The sequence below is a fragment of the Bos taurus genome, chromosome 12 (assembly GCF_002263795.3).
Source record: "Bos taurus isolate L1 Dominette 01449 registration number 42190680 breed Hereford chromosome 12, ARS-UCD2.0, whole genome shotgun sequence".
Taxonomy (NCBI): Eukaryota; Metazoa; Chordata; class Mammalia; order Artiodactyla; family Bovidae; genus Bos; species Bos taurus.
The window spans coordinates 12,700,435-12,719,794 of record NC_037339.1 but is presented as its reverse complement, the minus strand read 5'-3'; the positions used below and the strand labels follow the sequence as shown (position 1 = coordinate 12,719,794).

The 19,360-nt window shown below is 43.2% G+C and overlaps 1 protein-coding gene across 1 annotated transcript in view; it reads right to left on the bottom strand.

The window, feature by feature from the left end:
• Window positions 1-18,664, bottom strand: part of TNFSF11 (TNF superfamily member 11) — a 41,224-nt gene extending 22,560 nt beyond the window's left edge. The window contains exons 1-2 of the mRNA NM_001205770.3: window positions 18,449-18,664; window positions 11,082-11,249 (exon numbers count right to left, since the gene is read on the bottom strand). Of these exons, the coding sequence (NP_001192699.1) occupies window positions 11,082-11,249; window positions 18,449-18,664 (384 nt within the window). The remainder of the gene's footprint in view (window positions 1-11,081; window positions 11,250-18,448) is intronic.
• Window positions 18,665-19,360: the final 696 nt, after the last annotated feature.

Genomic DNA, 19,360 nt, shown 5'->3' with positions numbered 1-19,360 from the left:
TATACGCATGGAGGAGAAAAGGTTCTGAGTTCATCAAGTTTCTGATGAATATGAGTGTTACGGTTTATAATTATCATTATTTTTACTGCTGCTTCTGCTACAATACCACCACCATCACCCCTACAATCACCAATACCATCACCAATACCACCACCAATACCACCACCATCACCCCTGCCATCACCAATACCATCACCATCACCACTCCTACAATCACCCCTACCATCACAAACCACCATCACCACCATCACCACCATCATCCTTACCATCACCAATACCACCATCACCACCATCATCCTTACCATCACCAATACCACCATCATCACCACCATCACCACCATCATCACCACCATCACCACCATCACCCCTACCATCACCATCACCACCACCATCACCATCATCACCCCTACCATCACCATCACCAATACCACCATCACCACCACCATCACCACCATCACCAATACCACCACCATCACCACCATCACCCCTACCATCACCATCACCATCACCACCATCACCACCACCATCACCACCATCACCAATACCACCACCATCACCACCATCACCCCTACAATCACCATCACCATCACCACCATCACCACCACCATCACCACCATCACCCCTACCACCACGCATCACCATCACCACCATCACCACCACCATCACCACCCAGCGCTCTCAAAGAGAAAAACCCGAGAACTGAGGGAGCACCCTAGTGATAAGGAAGCTATGTGAGGATGGACCTCTCAGACCTTGAATCTTGAAAAGTTCAAGCAAATATTTGCTGCCTGGTCATCTCAGATATGGGATTCCCAGGTAGCGCAGTGGTCAAGAATCTACCTGCCAATGCAGGAGCCACAGGAGACCTGGGTTTGATCCCTGGGTCGGGAAGATCATCGGAAGAGGTTATGAGAACCCTGAAAAATCCTGTAGACAGAGGAGCCTGGCGGGCTACAGTCCATGGGGTCGCAAAGAGTCGGACAGGACTGAGCGACTGAGCACAGCACAGCACACATCTCAGACATAGAGTGTTCTGTGCGACTTCCAAGACCCGTCTTCTCCGTAACACACAGGCTGAATCCTGCTTCTCAAATATAGTCATGTCATTCACCAGTGGCTTCCCTGTCCCCCAGTGGCTCTCACCTCTTCCTAAGATGCTTGGTGGTGGTTTAGTCACTAAGTCGTGCCCAACTCTTGAAACCCCATGGACTGCAGCCCGCCAGGCTCCTCTCCATGGGATTCTCCAGGCAAGAATACTGGAGTGGGTTGCCATGTCCTTCTCCATAAGATGCTTAGAACACCTCTTTGGTCAGTATTTACCCTGAAACCTTCCCGAAGACAGACCAGCCCTTCTAAGAAAGATTTCCCAAATCATAGAGTCTACTCCTGAACTACCAAATCAGAATCTTTGTAACAGATCTTGGAGCCTTTCGTTTCTGTTTTAAACAAGTTCCCCAAGTGATTTTTAAGATCAAGTCAGGTTTGGGAAATGCTGCTCAAGGGCACATCATTCTCTTCCAGCTCCGCAGGCTGGCCCTCTCCTAGGAGGAGCCGCTTCTGGTGGAGCAATCCAAGCATCCTTCACCAGGTTCCCTCCAACTGAGGACCCGCAGTCTTACTGACTTCTGGAATTGCAGCCCAAGAGCCTATGTCACATAATGAGATGCTCCTCTTTTAGGCATGCCCTTGGTCTTCTGTTTTCTTTTTTAATGTCAAGCCAGAATATCTTTTCTTCTACCCTGGAGTACTTCTGGCATGAAGATAAGCCCAACTCCTACAACACCACTCACTGGTTATTTCCCTTTTGGAAACCCTCCTACCTTCTGCCCTGGGTCTCCCCTGTGACTGAGCCCATCACAGCTAATGGGTCATTGTTGGACAAAAACCAGTAGATGGCTTGGTTTTGTAGGAAAATTCTGTGGGTCGTGCTTTGGCTTTCCCATAAAGGCAGCTTTTATAAATGCTAGATATGATTGGGGTTGATTGAATTGCAGTTCCCAAAACTGTTATGGCAGGGATGAAATCCCATTGGAAAACCACTACATGACTAACATCTTGACTTGGGAACGTCAGTGCCCCCAAACCCCAAGCTGCCTTGTGGGTTTACAAGAAACTTTCTTGGGACACATACTCTTATATACAAAGGCAAAGAGATAATGAACGGGGTTTAATTTTTCCTCTTGTTTTTGTCATGTGAATTTAACTAAAAAGCAAATAAAAATAATGTCTATATAACAACTGCAGTGCTTATAATTTCATAAGTTGTTAAGATCTACTCAGTTTTACATGCTTTTTTATAGACTTTGGTTTTAAAAGTGGAAATATGTTTCCTGTAATAATTGACACTGGAATTCTAAGGAATCAGTTTGACAGATGGAAAAAACAACCACTCAGTCTGATGAACTTTCTGGTTTTAAATTTATGTTCTTGAACCCACAAAACCTACCAAAAACTGGGAAAGTGATAATCAAAATTTATTCAAAGATCTCAGATACATGGATTAAACAAACCTTTGGAAGTTCCTCAGGAAGATGCATGCTGTTAAATCTACTTTCAAATTTCCTCTCTTTTGGAATCTAAATAATCCTAAAGTACTTTAAGTTTTAGAAAATGAAATCTTGACTGTTTCAATTTTTTGTATACTTGTATGTACTTAGAGTTAACTCTTGCTCACACAGTGAGCCCACTTTCCTGCCTAAACAGGATTTAGTGAGTATCGGAGACCAGTCATTGTCCTCCTAGAATCCATCCTTTCCTCTTTGCAACTAGTGATAGGCAACCCTCTTTGCTCCAGCTTTGGTGCCAACAGCTGCTAAACCAGAAACGACAATGTGCAGCCCGCCTTGCATCCAAGTGTCTGCTTACGAGCAAGTTCCAGACAACAAGACACTACTAGAGATGATAATGTCTCCACTTCCAAGTACTGCCTTGACCCTTTCTTTCTCCCTTTCCACTTTCTGGGAGTGACAACGTCTGGAGAAGACAACTTGGATCCAGAGATGAAAGCACCTGATGAGGATGGAGGTGCCTTCCTGCCAGCCCTGAACTTCTACCTTTAGATTTTTGCACATGAGAGAAAAGACTTCTATCTTATTTCTTCCACTGAGTGATGGGTCTCTTTGTTACAGCAGCACAGACTGTACTAAAGAACAGTGAACGCATGACCAAGGATCAAAGGACTGCAAATCTCTGGCTACATCATTCTCAGTATCAGGAGATAGTTTCACATATACTGTGAACCCTGAAGGAGATCAACTAATGTGCTGATTCCTGAGGAAGAAAATAAGAATTCCAGGTAAGAATCAATTGTTCGATGATTATGACTCTGGTCTGACTCCCCATTTTTGGTAAATGTTTTGAGGCTCAGTGACCTACTGACTCCATGAAATGGTTAGTTAGGAATGTGCTAACAACATAGTTTATTGGTAGTCATTGCCATTGGCTTTTATATTCTGGGGTGAAATAGAGAGTTTTGTAAGAGCATGTAAGAAGCCAGAGCCATGTTTCCAGTTCCCATTATGGCCCTGCCTCTATATAGGTTACAAGCCATGAAGGGGCCAAAAACATGATTAAAGCAAGAAGTTCACCTAAAGATAACCTTCAACAAAATATGACTGCATAGAGGCAACAGGAGAAGAGGGCGGCAGAAGATGAGACGGTTAGATAGCATCATCAACTCAATGGACATGTATCTGAGCACAGTCCGGGAGATAGTGGAGGACAGGGAAGCCTGGTGCGCTGCAGTTCATGGGGCCACAAAGAGCTAAAGACGATTTAGCACCTAAACAACAGCAACAATGGAGGTACTGTTGCTTCAGGCTATAATAGTAACAATTATCAACTATACCATTGGTAAGACAACCAATGCATGAAAATCAGGCTTACAACTTTATGAATGGCTTTATGAACTGATCAAAGACCTGTGCTTAATTAAAAAATTAGTTTACGGAATTTAAGAAGTCATCAGTCCTTTTTTTCCTTCCATCTCGAGTCTAAGTCAGATGTGATATATTCAAACGTGAGCAAAAAGGCTATAGCTCTTGTCCTGATGGAGTTGCAGTTTTGTTCCAAGACCTCTAAACATTTCTGATTATGCAGTTTCTTGAGAGAAGGAAAAAATTCAATGCTCCCAAACTTACATAGTTTTTTACTTAAGTATTAAAACATTGTTGAATATTAGATACATTATAAAATATTCTAAAGCTAACATTAAAAAATACATATACATGTAAGAGCTTCCCAGGTGGCGCGAGTGGTAAAGGACCCAGCTACCAATGCGGGCAGATGTAAGAGATGCCGGTTCGATTCCTGGGTCGGGAAGATCCCCTGGAGAAGGGGATGGCAACCCACTGCAGTATTCTTGCCTAGAGAATCCCATGGACAGAGGAGCCTGGCGGGCTATAGTTCATAGGGTCACAAAGAGTGGGACACCACCGAGGCCACTTAGCATGCACGCACGCATACATGTAAGTCACCATCCTTCCTTCCCACATCCTAGAGGGTCACCTTGAATGCACTGAGCCCTTCACACTGGAGAACAAGGTGACTGATTTGTCTATGGATTCTCTGCTCCGTATCACCCTTTCAGATACATTTCAAAATAAGTTTCCGGAAGTTTTTCACAAACAGGTACCCAACGTGACATTAGCAAGCAAGCATAGAAACATCAGAGCTTCCCAGGTGGCACTATGGTAAAGAACCAGCCGGAAAATGTAGGAGACGTAACAGACATGGGTTCAGTCCCTGGGTCAGGAAGACCCCCTGGAGGAGGGCATGGCAACCCAGCCCAGTATTCCTGCCTGGAGAATCCCACGGACAGAGGAGCCTGGGGGGCTACGGTCCATTGGGTCGAAAAGAGTCAGACACGACTGAGCGACGAACACTTAAACTTAACAGCAACATCAAGTAGAGTTACCTCCCAGGTCTCAGGATATATAAACAGTGTAGAAACTGAGCCTGGCCGGGAGGTCTGAGGGCCACGCACCCCTGCTCAGGCCTGAGCGCCCACATCGCTCTTCAGCCTAGCAGAGGCCAGAGAGGCCACCAAAGCCGGAACAAGAACTGCTTTATAAATTGGACACCCTATTTGTGCTAGTGTTTTCTTTATTGTCATAGACTGTTATGACAGACTTCGTAAATTGTGGTTGGCAGAGCTAGATCACTAAGAGGCTTTCAGAGTTCTGTGCTAAAGGGGAAAAAAAGCCAAGACAACCCAGCCGCAAACAAAAAAAGGGAGAAAAACAGCATTACTAGTCTGACCAAAGACGGGCTGGGTAAACAGCAGTTTTTGCACACACAGAATGTGATACTGTGCTTATGTCTGGCATTTGTTACCACTGGATGGGGCGAGCTCTCAGTAATGACTGCAGCCGCCAATGTCATTTTGTTTCACGGGTTCACCCAATATCTGCATTAGAACTAAAACTCAGAGTCACACCTACCTGTGCACGCCTGCTGTTCTATTTTTAGCATCAACAAGAGCAATGAGAAGTCTGATTATTCTGGCAAGATGCGTAGGCTGTCACATTAACCAATAATCCTTATCATAGGATAACACATGTGGCAAATCACTGTTTGGCCAAGGTAATGTGGCTCAGCTGGTAAAGAATCTGCCTGCAATGCAGGGGATCTGGGTTCCATCCCTGGGTTGGGAAGATCCCCTGGAGAAGGGAAAGGCTACCCACTCCAGTATTCTGGCCTGGAAAATTCCATGGACTGTAGAGTCCATGGGGTCGCAAAGAGTCGGGCACGACTGAGCAACTTCCACTTCACTTCAAGGGAAAGGTAAATCCTTGGTTATTGGAGAAGTTATAGCAAAGTGCCTAGCACAGTAGCACCCTTCATGAACATTGCTTGACTCTAATGATAAGATATGAACAGCATGCAGCTTTGACCTAAAGAGTCTCTTGTTGGGGAAAAAATGGCATCTTCTACTTTCAAACACACAATGGTATATTATGACAGTTTCTTATTCTTTAAAAAGGATTACCTGTGTGTAACATTATTACCCATGAATAACATGTAAAATACTATAGCACAACAAAAATAAATGTGAAATTAATAAAAAGTTCTACTCATCCTGCGGGCTTCCCTGGTGGCTCAAATGGTAAAGAATCCACCTGCAGTGCAGGAGACCTGGGTTTGAGCACTGAGTTGGGAAGATCCCCTGGAGAAGGGAATGGCAACCCACTCCAGTATTCTTGCCTGGAGAATCCCATGAACAGAGAAGCCTGGTGGGTTACAGTCCACGGGGTGGCAAAGAGTTGAACACGACTGAAGTGACTTAGCACGCACGCAAGACATGAGGTAACACTATCACTTTTTAAAAATAGCAAACTGTCCTAATTCCATTTTTTAATAACCCAAACTATACCCACTTATACAAAATAATTTATATTATATTAAATTATATATATACACACAATCATATTCACACACACAATGAGGTCTACATTAAGGTGTTTGTTCTCTTTTATGGATTATGACTTTGCACAGTTCCATCTTTACATTATCCAATCCTATTTTAAAAGTCTCTGTAGAGTTCTCTGGTTTTATTTTCATAAGCTTTGTATCAGTTCAGTTCAGTTCAGTCACTCAGTCGTGTCCGATTCTTAAGCTTTGTATACTCCTTGTTAAATGAATTTTTTGGGCTTTTTAAAAATTATGAATGAAATCTTTCATTCATGTTTTCTAATTATTGTTTGAAATGGGGACAGCTAGTGATTATTACCTATTACTTTTGTAAACTGATTTATTTTTCTTGTAGCCTCTCAGTTCCTTTGAATTTTCCCAAGTATACAAGCACATCACATTCAAACTCCACCTTCTATATATTTTATTTCATTCCTATATGTAATTGTGTTTGCTAGCACATTCTGAACAATGTTAAATAACATGGGGACGGTGGATATCTTTGTTGTGTTCCTGATAGTGAGAGAAATGCTCCTATTTTTCATCATTAGCTAACTTTTAGTTTGAGCTATTTAGGATAACATCAAGAATCCAACTAGTTCTACTTTCTAATGGATTTTAAACAGCAGAAATACGTGCAAAATTGTGTCACTCACTTCTCAGTTATCTAGCAAATGATAACGTTTTCTTCTTTGACCTGTTAAAATGAATCATCCTTGCATTCCCATAAGTAAACATTAATGGTATATGTTCTTAATATTACTTATTTTCTAAATTATCTTGGCTGATTTTGCATACTCATTTTTCCAGAAGAAACCCAAAGCATAATTTTTAAGAACCAGGGTACCAATGAAATTAAAAGTTTGTCTTCTTTCCATTGTAAGGAGATTCAATATATGTTGATCTAAATAGAAAATTAGGAAGCAATCATTTACATAACCAGAATTACCTTAATTAGGGGTTCAGTTTTGAACTAATACACGACCTCTAGTACCTGTAATTGTTGTTTACAGATAGGTTACTCAATATCTCAGAGGCAGGATTAAAAGTGAACAAAAATGAAACATAGAACAAAATAATAAAAATGAATTGGAATTTGTCTTTCTCTGACTTATTTCACTATATATATTCTCTAGGCCCATCCATGTTGCTACTAATGGCAGTATTTCATTTCTCTCTTAATATTATATCACTTATACATGGAATCTAGAAAATAATACAAATAAATCTATAAACAAACAGAAATAAACTCACAGACGGAAAATAAACTTATAGTTACCAAAGGGATCAAAGAAAGGAGGGGCAAGTTAGGAGTCCTGGATGAACAAATACGAACTACTATCCATACAATAGCACAGGGAATTATACTGAACATCTTGTAATAATCTATAATGGACTACAATGTGGGAAAAATAACTGAATCACATCACTGTATATCCAAAACTAACATCATATTCTAAATCAACTGCACAGCTAATTGAGTGTTAGATTTCACAGTGTACAGCGCAGTAAGTCCCCTTTCCCACTGTGGATCAGAATTTTTGAAGATAATTTTAAATTAAGGGTCTTGCAAATGTTATGTCTTTCCTCCCCTAGTATACTGTCCTTCACAACACAGCTTATAAATGTCTCAAGAACAGGCTCTCTATATTCTGAATCACTGCATTATTTAAATCAAGTCTAAGTCTTAAATAGACCTGGAAGTTTCCTAAGGATAATATGTACTTAACACATTTACTGTTGCTCGTAATAAAAACATCCCAGTGCTTTTCTGCAACCTGTTTCACTGTTTGCATTGTTTTAATGCAATTTTAGAAAAATGATCAAACATGTTCTATCTAAACTTTAAAAATATGTCTTTGATTAAATCATCAACAATAACAATGAATTAGTAATAATGGTGGTAAAGTAATATATAAACATTTAATGAGTGCATACTCTATTTCCAGGACTGTGCTTAGGTCCTTTACATCTTTTATTCAAATCAACCACAATCCTATTACAGAGGGATTGTGAACTCTAGTTTTTAAAGATGAGGAAGCCAGAGTGAAGAAATATCAAGTACTCTCCCAAGATCACATTTATTCAAACATAAGTCTGACTTCACATGCTACAATTTCTCCCACAAAATATACATGATTAAAATGATAAGAAAGCGTGCTAAGTCGCTTCAGTCGTGTTTGACACTTTGCAACCTTACGGACTGTAGCCCGCCAGGCTCCTCTGTCCATGGGATTCTCCAGGCAAGAATGCTGGAGTGGGTTGCCATGCCCTCGTCCGGGGGAATCTTTCTGACCCAGGTATTGAACCTACATCTCTCACATTTCCTGCATTGGCAGGCGGGTTCTTTACCACTAGCACTACTTGGAAAGACTTGAAAGTGAGAGTGAAATGTTGGTTGCTCAGTCATGTCTGACTCTTGTGAACCCATGGACTGTAGCCCTCCAGGCTCCTCTGTCCATGAAATTCTCCAGGCAAGAATACCGGAGTAGGTAGCCATTTCCTTCTCCAGGGGATCTTCCCATCCCATGGATTGAACCATGTCTCCTGCATTGGCAGGCAGATTCTTTACTGCTGTGCCACCTAACCTACTGCTACTACTGCTAAGTCACTTCAGTCATGTCCGACTCTATGCAACCCCATAGACGGCAGCCCACCAGGCTCCCCTGTCCCTGGGATTCTCCAGGCAAGAACACTGGAGTGGGTTGCCATTTCCTTCTCCAATGCAGGAAAGTGAAAAGTGAAAGTGAAGTTGCTCAGTAGTGTCTGACTCCTAGCGACCCCATGGACTGCAGCCTGCCAGGCTCCTCCATCCATGGGATTTTCCAGGCAAGAGTACTGGAGTGGGGTGCCATTGCCTTTTCCGCCACCTAACCTAAGATGAGGTAAATACAGCATAGCAGTCATTCAATTTCCAATTGCTTCCAATAGTGAAAAATCAGAAGTTATTCATTTTTCTCTTGTTTTTAGCAGTTTAATTTTTTGCAAAAGCAGAAAAAGAAAACGCTATAGAACATTTAAAAATGAATTAGACTAATGGAATTACTGTTGCTGTATAGCTCAAAAATTATAATAGATGATCAAAAGATCCAACTTAAACCTACATTTTAAAATAGGCATCAAAAATAAATAAAATAGGCATCTACTGCATAAAGCTAAGCATCTACACACTAAATATAATGAAAACACAATCTTTTTAAACAACATTCTTATAGATATTAGAACGATATATACTTCTTTGATTCTATGATAAATATATTTTTATATTTCAGAATCTCTGAACTGGATGCAACTAGAATCTATAATGATTATGTTTAATTCTTTTGTCAAATTTTTTTCTCTCTTTGTGATGCATGAAATAATAAAGTAAGTTGAAAATTTGTGGTTTCTTAAATTTGTTGAAATATAGCAAATACCAGCCTGAAGGGTTATACAAAACAGTTTTATCTCTCCCTACCTCTATATCCAATAATATCCTCTTTTTAAAAAATGTGATTAGTACTTGTGAATTTTTTAAAAAGAAACTCGAATTTCAACTTAGGTTTGAGGCATTTGAGAAATTTAGAATTTACTGTGAGATTATCAGAGTTAGCCCGGGGAGCTGCAAACTAGAGGTTGGGATGTCCAAGCAGACGCAAGAACCCATCAGATGTGTTATGCGAGGCATCAATGTGGACGCATGCGCACACCCTGGAGTCGGGGGGCTCTACCCAGTTCTTGCTGGAGTCAGTAAGTAAAATAATGCCAAGGCTGCAGAATTCTCAGGGGACTGTATCCAGGAAAACAAAACAGGCAGTTATTCCAGCATTTCTCCACTGAGGCTGTCACTGTAGACAAGTCATTTGTCTTCTGTATCCCCATCCCCTCCCTTCTCACTCAGCTCTCCTGGAAAATCAGAAAAGGTCCAGAGAATTTCCCCTCCCCCAACATCAACTCCTGCTCTACTTCACTTCCCCTCACAAGTCAGATGACAACAGAGGACCAGCTAATACTTATTCTCCACAGAACCCTGGATCCACACACAGATGGGGAATAGGGGGTCTTCCCATTTCAAGACCCAACATAAAGGAAGTAGCCAGTAGAGAATCCTTGAGCAGAGAGAATGGTTTCTAAGGCAGGGATTTCAAACCAGCACACTGGCTCCCTGACTACCACAGACCATCCCTGTCCTCCTTTCAAGAGTGAATTTAAATGCTTCCTCCAAAATAAGAGAAAGAGAGAGAGAGAGGAAGGGGAGAGAAAGAAAGAAAGGAAAGAATATTTGCATGAACACCGATGGTCACTATAATTAACCATGCAGTCATGTCTGACTCTTTGCAATCCCATGGACTGTAGCCCTCCAGGCACTTCTGTCCGTGGGATCCTCCAGGCAAGAATACTGGAATGGGTTGCCATTTCCTTCTCCAGAGGATCTGCCTGACCCAGGGATGGAACCCAGGTCTCCTGCATTACAGGCAGATTCTTTACCATCTGAGCCACCAGGGAAGCCCAATTAACCACTACCAACTTCAACAGGATTCTGCTAATCCCTCAAAAAAAAATTCTCTTTAGCTCTCTTACAAATTATTAAAATAAAAAAGAACAAAGTCAACAGCACTTAGCCAATTTTAATTTTCAGCATTAGTAGAGTCAGTGAGGGCTCTTGACTTATCATCTCAATGTGGACTCACCTTCTGCACAGCTGCTTGAAAAGCCTGTTTAATTCTCTTACACGAATCAGGTATTAATTTTGAGTCTTGACTCTCCAGAGTTGTGTCTTGCAAATCCGTGTTTTCATGGAGCTTGAAAATTCTATTAATGCAGTGAGTGTCATCTTCTGATATTCTGTTAGGATCCATCTGAGAAGGGGAAAAAAGTGTGAGAACGTAAGAGTGGTTATCATTGATCACTCTGCTGTTGAGTCAAGTGTGACTAAGACAACAGAATTCATTCTTGGAAGAATGAATGCAGGTTCCCAATAGCTAACAGTTAATACAATTACCCTCCAGTTGGTGCAAACATTGACTTCTAATTTGCTTTTATGAGTATCTGACTATCATCCACAACACATGTGTACACATTAATTCAAGGGGAAATTATCAAAATTGTCTGACGTTATTCAAGTCCTCACTGAGGGGAAGGGCATCAACGAAACTACCGGTGTTCAGTACAGGAAGAGCAAGCCTTTTAAGTCCTAAGGAGCACGCTATGTGGGATTATGAAGCCCACTTGGATATTCAAAGCATGAAACCTACATAAATCAGGTGAAATTAACATCATGTTCAGCTGCCATGTTTGCCTAGCCTTTTCCCTTAATCAATGTGTGTTTTAATCAGCCGAAGAAATCCATTTCCTAGCCCCAAAGAAAACCTGCAGCCAGAAGCAGTTTCCCTTTTTGTTGAACCTCTCACCAGTTTTCTTAGATGGGAGAGCTACATCTTTCAGAAGGTGACTGAAAACATGTTTGGTGATGCTTGGGATCAGCTGGGGTGAAGGGGGCTCATGAGCAACCTATACATATTCATGCTGAGGGAATGCTAAAATTCTTGAAGTGCGTGGGATAGTCCCACCCAAAATATCCCCACAGAGTTATAGCTGGTCGCCTAGTTACAACAGGTACCAGCACAAGCATTTCTTTATATATTACTTTTTAAATTGTCTGCCAGCTCCTCCTGGGGCTCTGACGAGCCTTTGTAGTGGTTTCAACTGTCAAGTAAAGAGGAGAGGTAATTAGCTACCTAATTGTTTTAATAATAGTGGCTTAATTTATCATTCTCTCCTTTCAAAAACTTCAAGGTACTTCATGTGCACTTGCTTTTTAGGTACAGGCTAGATTTTAAAAAAAAAAAAGGAGGGGGGAGGGAATTACCTAAGTCTGCCATAACCAAAGCACAGTCAGTTAATACCAGCTCTCTCAATCCCTGGTTTAATTATCTTTCTAAAAGTCAGTGGAAGATGTGCAGATTTATGAACCAGCTGTCAGAAGTAAACTAAGTACCCTACCCATATCCAAAACTCTCAAAACAAAATGATAGCCTTTCCACAAATGTGCACCCACCAATGCAAATTTTATCATTCCACTCTTGTACATTAAAGGATTGGTAACGTCTAAAATCACGGGAGAGGTGTCACTCAGGACTCAAAACTACTTGCCACCCATATTTGTCTTTTATGTCTCTAAGATAATGAGTACGAATCATAATATCTGAGATTTCATATAAGGCAAGCTTTCCATTCCATAGTTCTGCTTAAAAGCCCACTTACACCAGTAAGTTTCCCACAAAACCAGAGAGGCTTGGGCAACTGATATGAAGGGTCACTGGGTTTAGACCTCAAGAAAGAAGTTTCCTGCGAAGGCCTCAGTTGGCTCACCACCAGAAAGCCGCTGAGCTAGAGAGACAGTGTGGTATTAGTGGGGAAACGCCTGGGGACCCTAACATTGGTTAAGCTCCAACCCCGCTGACAAGCTGAGCGCCATCAACAGAAACAGTAGCCCCCATGACTCTTGCTGTGGGAAGTATAGTCCTGTCATCTTCAGGGTTACAAGATCAGCCAGATTTTGTTAGAAATGCAGGTGCCCAGGTCCCACCCTGGGCAGTGCCTGTGGATCTGCATTCTAACTCTGATTCGAGGTGATTCTCTTGCACGTTAAGGTTTGAGAAGGGATGCTTTCAAATACCAAAGGTACAAATATCAATTGTCTACTATTAAAATGTCTCCAAATTTCCTTGGATACCCACTTTTAAAATTTTTTCACAAGTAATATCAGCTAGCACAAAAATACTGATATGGTCAATAATGGCTAAAGGTTTAATGAAGAGAAATATGATGCAAAGATTTTAGTCTTTTCTCTCTTAAAAAATAGCCCTGCCCAGGTCCCACCCTGGGCCAATTTATTCAATATCCCTAAGAGTTGAGGTCAACTGAATCTCTCTCCCCGAGTGTATCTAATGTGTAAGTGAGAACCACTGTTTCAGATGGTCATGTAGGGCTTGTTTGTTGTTTAGTTGCTAAGTCATATCTGACTCTTTGCAACCCCATGGACTGTAGCCCACCATCTACTGTCCATGGGATTCTCCAGGCAAGAATGCTGGAGTGGGTTGCCCTTTTCTTCTCCAGGGGATCTTCCCAACCCAGGGATCAAACCTGCGTCTCCTGGATTGGCAGGTGGATTCTTTACCAGAGTCATCAGGGAAGCACATTTAGAGCTAAACATATATAAATGTTACCAATTATTTTCCGAAATGAAAGTGTGACATCATTCAGTTTGATATTATACTCACTTATTTTGTTTACTTAAGGGTCATACATTAGAAATTTATTTTTAAATTTTATTTTATTGAATTAATTTGCAATGTTGTATTATTTTCTAATGTAGAGCAAAGTGATTGAGTTTTTTACATATATATGTGTGTGTGTGTGTGTGTGTGTGTGTGTGTGTGTGTGTGTATATATATATAGCAGTTTGCATCTGCTAATCCCAAACTCCCAATCTGTCCCTCCTACACCTTCTGTCTTGGCAACCAGAAGTCTGTTCTCTATGTCTGAGTCTATATCTGTTTCATAGTAAGTTCCTTTGTGTCCTATTTTAGATTCCACATATACGTGATATCATATGGTATTTGTCTTTATCTGATTTACTTCAGTAAGAATGATCCATCCATGTTGCTGTAAATGCCATTGTTTCACTCTCTTTATGGCTGAGTAATATTCCATTGTCTATATGTGCCATATTGTCTTAATCTAGTCATCTGTCAGTGGACATCTGTCCTCATGTCTCGGCTAATGTGAACATGCCACTGTGACACAGTGGTGCAAGTGTCTTAGGAACTTATTTTTCATCTACAACCAAATGTCTATGTTAGTCTGCTGCCCTTGCAACTCTCCGTGCATGCAAATAGAGACCAGGAGAAAGGGCGGAGCAGAGGTGCAGGGGTGCAGGGCCAGCCATGTGCGTGCATGCTAAGTTGCTTCAGTCGGGTCTGACTGTCTGCACCCCATGGACTGTGGTCCACCAGGCTCCCCTGTCCATAGCATTCTCTATGCAAGTATACTGGAGTGAGTTGCCATGCCCTTCTCCAGGGGGTCTTGCCCACCCAGGGATCGAACTGAGGTCTCCTGCACGGCCGGCAGATTCTTCACTGTCTGAGCCACCAGGGAATCCCCAAATCACAGTAAACTGACTTACAAATGAATTCACTGTACTAGAAATGACTGAAAATATTAAGTGAATCTTGAATATCTGATTTAAACTGGACTTCAAAAATACATGTATCAGATGGTGTGGTTCACATGCAAGTAACTCAGTCTGAAAGCTTCCTTGAAACTTCATCGCTTGTAGGGTTAAATGAGGCAGGATGCTTGCCATCTGTGCTGCTGCGTTTTCTGGTTTTTTAAGCCGCCAGCCCACACACCTCCACATCAGACTTTTGGTAGTGACGGCTCTCCTTCTTGGGTAAAGAACAGCCCAGGGAGGTTGGTGTGCATGCTGAGGGTTTGGGGAAAGAGTTAAAAGGGAAGAGAGATTGAGTTTTCTGAAAAACTTATCTTATAGCTAAGTTCTAAACTTTGAATATGGTTATATGGATGTTGTGTGTATATGTGTGTGTGTTTAAATACACATCAATATTTAAAAGCAACTTTTTGGAAGGGATTTTTTTCTTTGTAAACCGAAGTATGAATACTATGTGGTAAATATATAGCACAAACCACACGCTATTTTTTCTTTGGCAAGGTTGGTGGGGGAAAAGCCAATCTACACTGGATCTAGTACTTTTTTTTTTTTTTTTCCTTAATCTAGGCACAAGCAATCTGCAAACATTCGGGAGGCACATTCACTTTTAACTATTCAAACATGAGTTGAGAAAGGGAAACTTGTTTTAAGTCACTATAATTTTTTTTTTTTACATTATTTGGGGATATTTTTCTGAATGCATTTAAAACTAAATTGAACTGTTTTTTCTTTGAACTTTTTTAATGGGGTATAGCCAACTAACAATGTTGTGATTCTTGAGGATTTTCAGGACTTCCCTCTCTCACTTTTAAACAAAAACAATAAAACTGGCTCCATTTTCTTTTCTTTTTTACTATAAACTGCAAACATGCTACCTGATATTAGATGATTTCATTCTAACTCAAATGCACTCAGGAATCCCAAGTAAGTGACCCACAAACTGAGTGGAAATCAAAAATCTATCTCTCATTTGGTACCAAGTTCTCATCCAAAGGAACTGATGTAAGTGAAAACATTCAACCAGTGTCAGGTCAAACTGGGTCTATTCTCTCAGCTAGAACTTTCAAAGAAGGCTTCCAGCAAATGTAAAAGTGTAAAGAACTGTAGACTCAACCTACAGGTACTGACCATAGAGTTTCAACAGTTACCAGTGGATCTATAAGCAAACATGTTATTATTTTGAAACAAATTCCAAACATTCTATTTCATTTGTACCTTCTTCTGAATGTATCTCTAAATGTCTAGGACTTCTTTAGATATCATCCTCAGCAAAACCTAACCACATCTAGTGGGATATTCCTATGAAAACATTGTTCCAAATATTACTCTTTACTGAAGAAAGCCACTTTTTAAAAATGCAGCCCAAAGCTGGGTTCAGCATAATGGCTAATACATTTTATATAAATATTGGAGAATCCCAATCTTCATGACATCTAGGAAAACTGTACCCAGAAATTCGATGACATTAAATTCTCCAAATGAAATTTTTCTAGCCAGGCTTATTAACTTACATGTGGACTTTGAAAAAAATTGTTGGAAGTTTTCACTGTTATCCATGTGACGTCAAGACTGCTAAACGATCACGAGAAGGCTAGACTTCTCAGCCCGCCAGACCATTAATACTGGGACTCCGTACAAAGAGGTCAAACAATTTCTTCAACAGCCCAGCAAGTCATTCTTTTTGAAATGGTCACATTTCCATGGTTCCTGTCAATCTAAGCTGTTCCTGGTCCCTACAATCCATTCATCCCCTAGCTCTTTCAGTGCTGAATACTCACTTCACAATTCCTGCTATGAAAATGCCGTAACGCTAAGGTGTTAGAAGAGATAAAAGACGGAGAAGTACTGGGGCTTCCCCGGTGGTCTAGTGGTTAAGACACTGCCCTTCCAATGCAGGGGAGTTGGGTTTGATCCCTGGTGGCAACTAAGAACACACATGCCCCAGGACCAAGAAATAAAAATTAATTAATTAATTAAATTTAAAAAGAGGGAACGACTGCATCTTCTGTCTCTTTCCTCAATGCTTCTCTCTTATTTGACTAGGAATCTAAAGTCTTTTGTTATAGTCCCCATCATTACCTGGCATCATGCATGCAACACAGCAGATGGGCACTGTATGTTGACTAAATGATTCTTAACTCGTATTCCGCACCACTGAATAGTGCCAAGTGCAGCGCAGGCACTCAGTATGTAAGAATTAAACGGGGGAGGGGGCAGGACCATATACCGGATGAGAAAATGGATAAATCAGCCATTTTTGGCTGCAGTGCAGTCCAATGAAAGAAAAATGTTTCATCACTTTCATATAGATTTGTGTAATCTAAGAGACCCTGATGCTGGGAAAGATTGAGGGCACGAGGAGAAGGGGGGGCGACAAAGGATGGGTTGGATGACATCACCGACTCGATGGACATGAGTTTGAACAAGCTCCGGGAGGGAGACAGTGAAGGACAGGGAAGCCTGCTGCAGTCCATGGGGTCGCAAAGAGTGGGACAGGACTGAGCGACTGAATGACAACGTTGCAAGAAAACTACTTGAAAGTTGTGGTTTTAGAAAAACTTTCTCAACAGGAAAATATGTTTATTAACATACAAATACAAATTTTCTAAAATACTGTGCATAGTATGTCTACTTCTGTCTCAGTTCATAAACTAGTTCTACAAAATGCAAATTAGTGGATACTGAATACTTAGCAAAAAGTCTATGATGACAAGCTCAGGACTCTGGCACATGTCAAAAACCTGTACAATCCAGGCAATGCCATGTCTCATGCATCCAATTTGGTTTAGTAATCACCTTTGAATCTGAAAACCAATGAAGTCCAAACCCAACTCTCTTTTCCCATAAAAAAAAATGCACAGTCAGCCCCCCACTTCCTTTGAGAAAGAGTTCACAGCACCAGACAAGAATATTTGAATGAATCCAAGCAACTGCACAGCAATTTCCAAGAAAACACAAGAGCAGAAACCACCAGAAAGCATAATGTTACAAATTTACCCCTTCCTTTCTACTATCTCTCCCCAGTCCCTAGCCGGTTTCCCCATCTTTGAAAAGCTTGGTTATTTGCTAGATTGTCGCCAGGCTGTGCCAGGGCAGAGAACTTCACCACCTCCACACACGTCTCGCTTCCTTCCTCCGCCCACCTTCGTGGGAAGGCACGTGGGCCCTTCTCTCTTCTTTCACCCAGAGCGAGAGGAGCCCGGTTCCTAAGACTAGGCGTCCCTGGCCGCTCTGTGTCTTTTGGTCCATCTGTATGCCTTGGGCATCTCCACCCGATGCTCCAGAGGCTGCGGGCAGCGCACACATTGCGACCTTCGGCTCCGCGCGCACCCCGGCACGGTGCAAAGCAACCGGCCCCAGGACCCCGCAATCTCTGGGGGGTGGGTGGGAAGGGAAAAGGTCGGTGACGCCTGACTGGAGACGCTCCATTTTGTTCCTAAGTGAACATCAATAAGTTCATTCTTTGCTCCAAGAAGGATACAGAAGGGGAGAAAAGCGCGTAATCGTTTCCAAAAGAGGTGAGCGACCAATGCGGTCTCGACGGGGGAAATTCAAACGCACCACGCCGGGCGAGCCCAGCCTCAGCGAAACAGCCTGGCCGGGCTGCGCCCGCGGGGACCGAGGCCAGCGCTCCGGGCCCCGCGCCCGGCTGCGCCGCAGTCACACGTTCTCTTTTATTTAAGAGTCCCTTTCCCCTCCGGAATATGCAAGATCCGGGGAAGCCCGGCCGGGGTCGGGGGGGGAACCAAACTCCACCTCCTGCCAAGTGCTGGCGGGTCGAGGTGGGCGCGCCCCACCCGCGCGCCCTGTGGGGCGAGCACTCACCTGCGCTCGGAAGTAGAGGAACAGGGCGACGCTGCACACGACCTGGCCCAGCCCCAGCCCCAGGAGGGCCACGAACGTGGACCGAGAGGCGGCGGCGGCCGCGGGGGTTGCGGGCGGCGGCGGGGCGTGCAGCGGGCCCTCGTGCGGGGCGCCCGCGCCGCCCATCTCCTCGGAGCCGCGCAGGTACTTGGTGTAGTCTCTGCTGGCGCGGCGCATGGCGCTCGGCCCCCTCGCTCCGGCGCTCGCCTCCCTCCCGGGCTGGGCTGCCGCGCGCTCAAGTCCGAAGGCGGCGCGAGCCGGCGCGCGGCCAGGCGGGCCTCGACGCGGGGCGCTCAGAACCCGGCGCTGCTCCGGGGGCGCGCGGACCGGCGGGGAGGGCTCCCGGCCGCCCCAACTCTTATAAACCGCCTCGGGAGGGCTGGCCCCGCGAGCCAACCCGCCCCGGGCGAAGCTGCCTCTTCCACTCCCACCCCGGGCTCCCCTTCCTTCCTTTCGCCCTCCCTCCCTGCCTCTCTCACTCAAAGGCCTCCTCCCTCCCCGTCGGGGCCCTCGGGGGTGGAGGCTGTGGGTTGGTCCAGCGGTTCCCAGACACCACTTGCCCGCCGTCTGAAGCTCGAGGAGATGGGCTTTCTGAAAGTCCAAGAGCTGGGTAGGGGGAGAGGCGAGGCAATGCCTTGGTCAAGGATGAAGGTGACGTTACAGACGTTCCTGAGTCAGTCTGCATCCCTGAGCCTCAGTTTCCCCTACAGGATTTAAAAAGTCGGACTTAGTGATGTCTGAAGGCCCTTCCTGCCTGTCTCACCTCCTCTTTCCTCCCACGACCCCCACCCCCCCCCCGCCATTTTTTTTTCTGCAGGAAGCATCCTCAGGAGCACTGAGGGTGCAGCCTCTAGCATATAGGTTCCAAATATA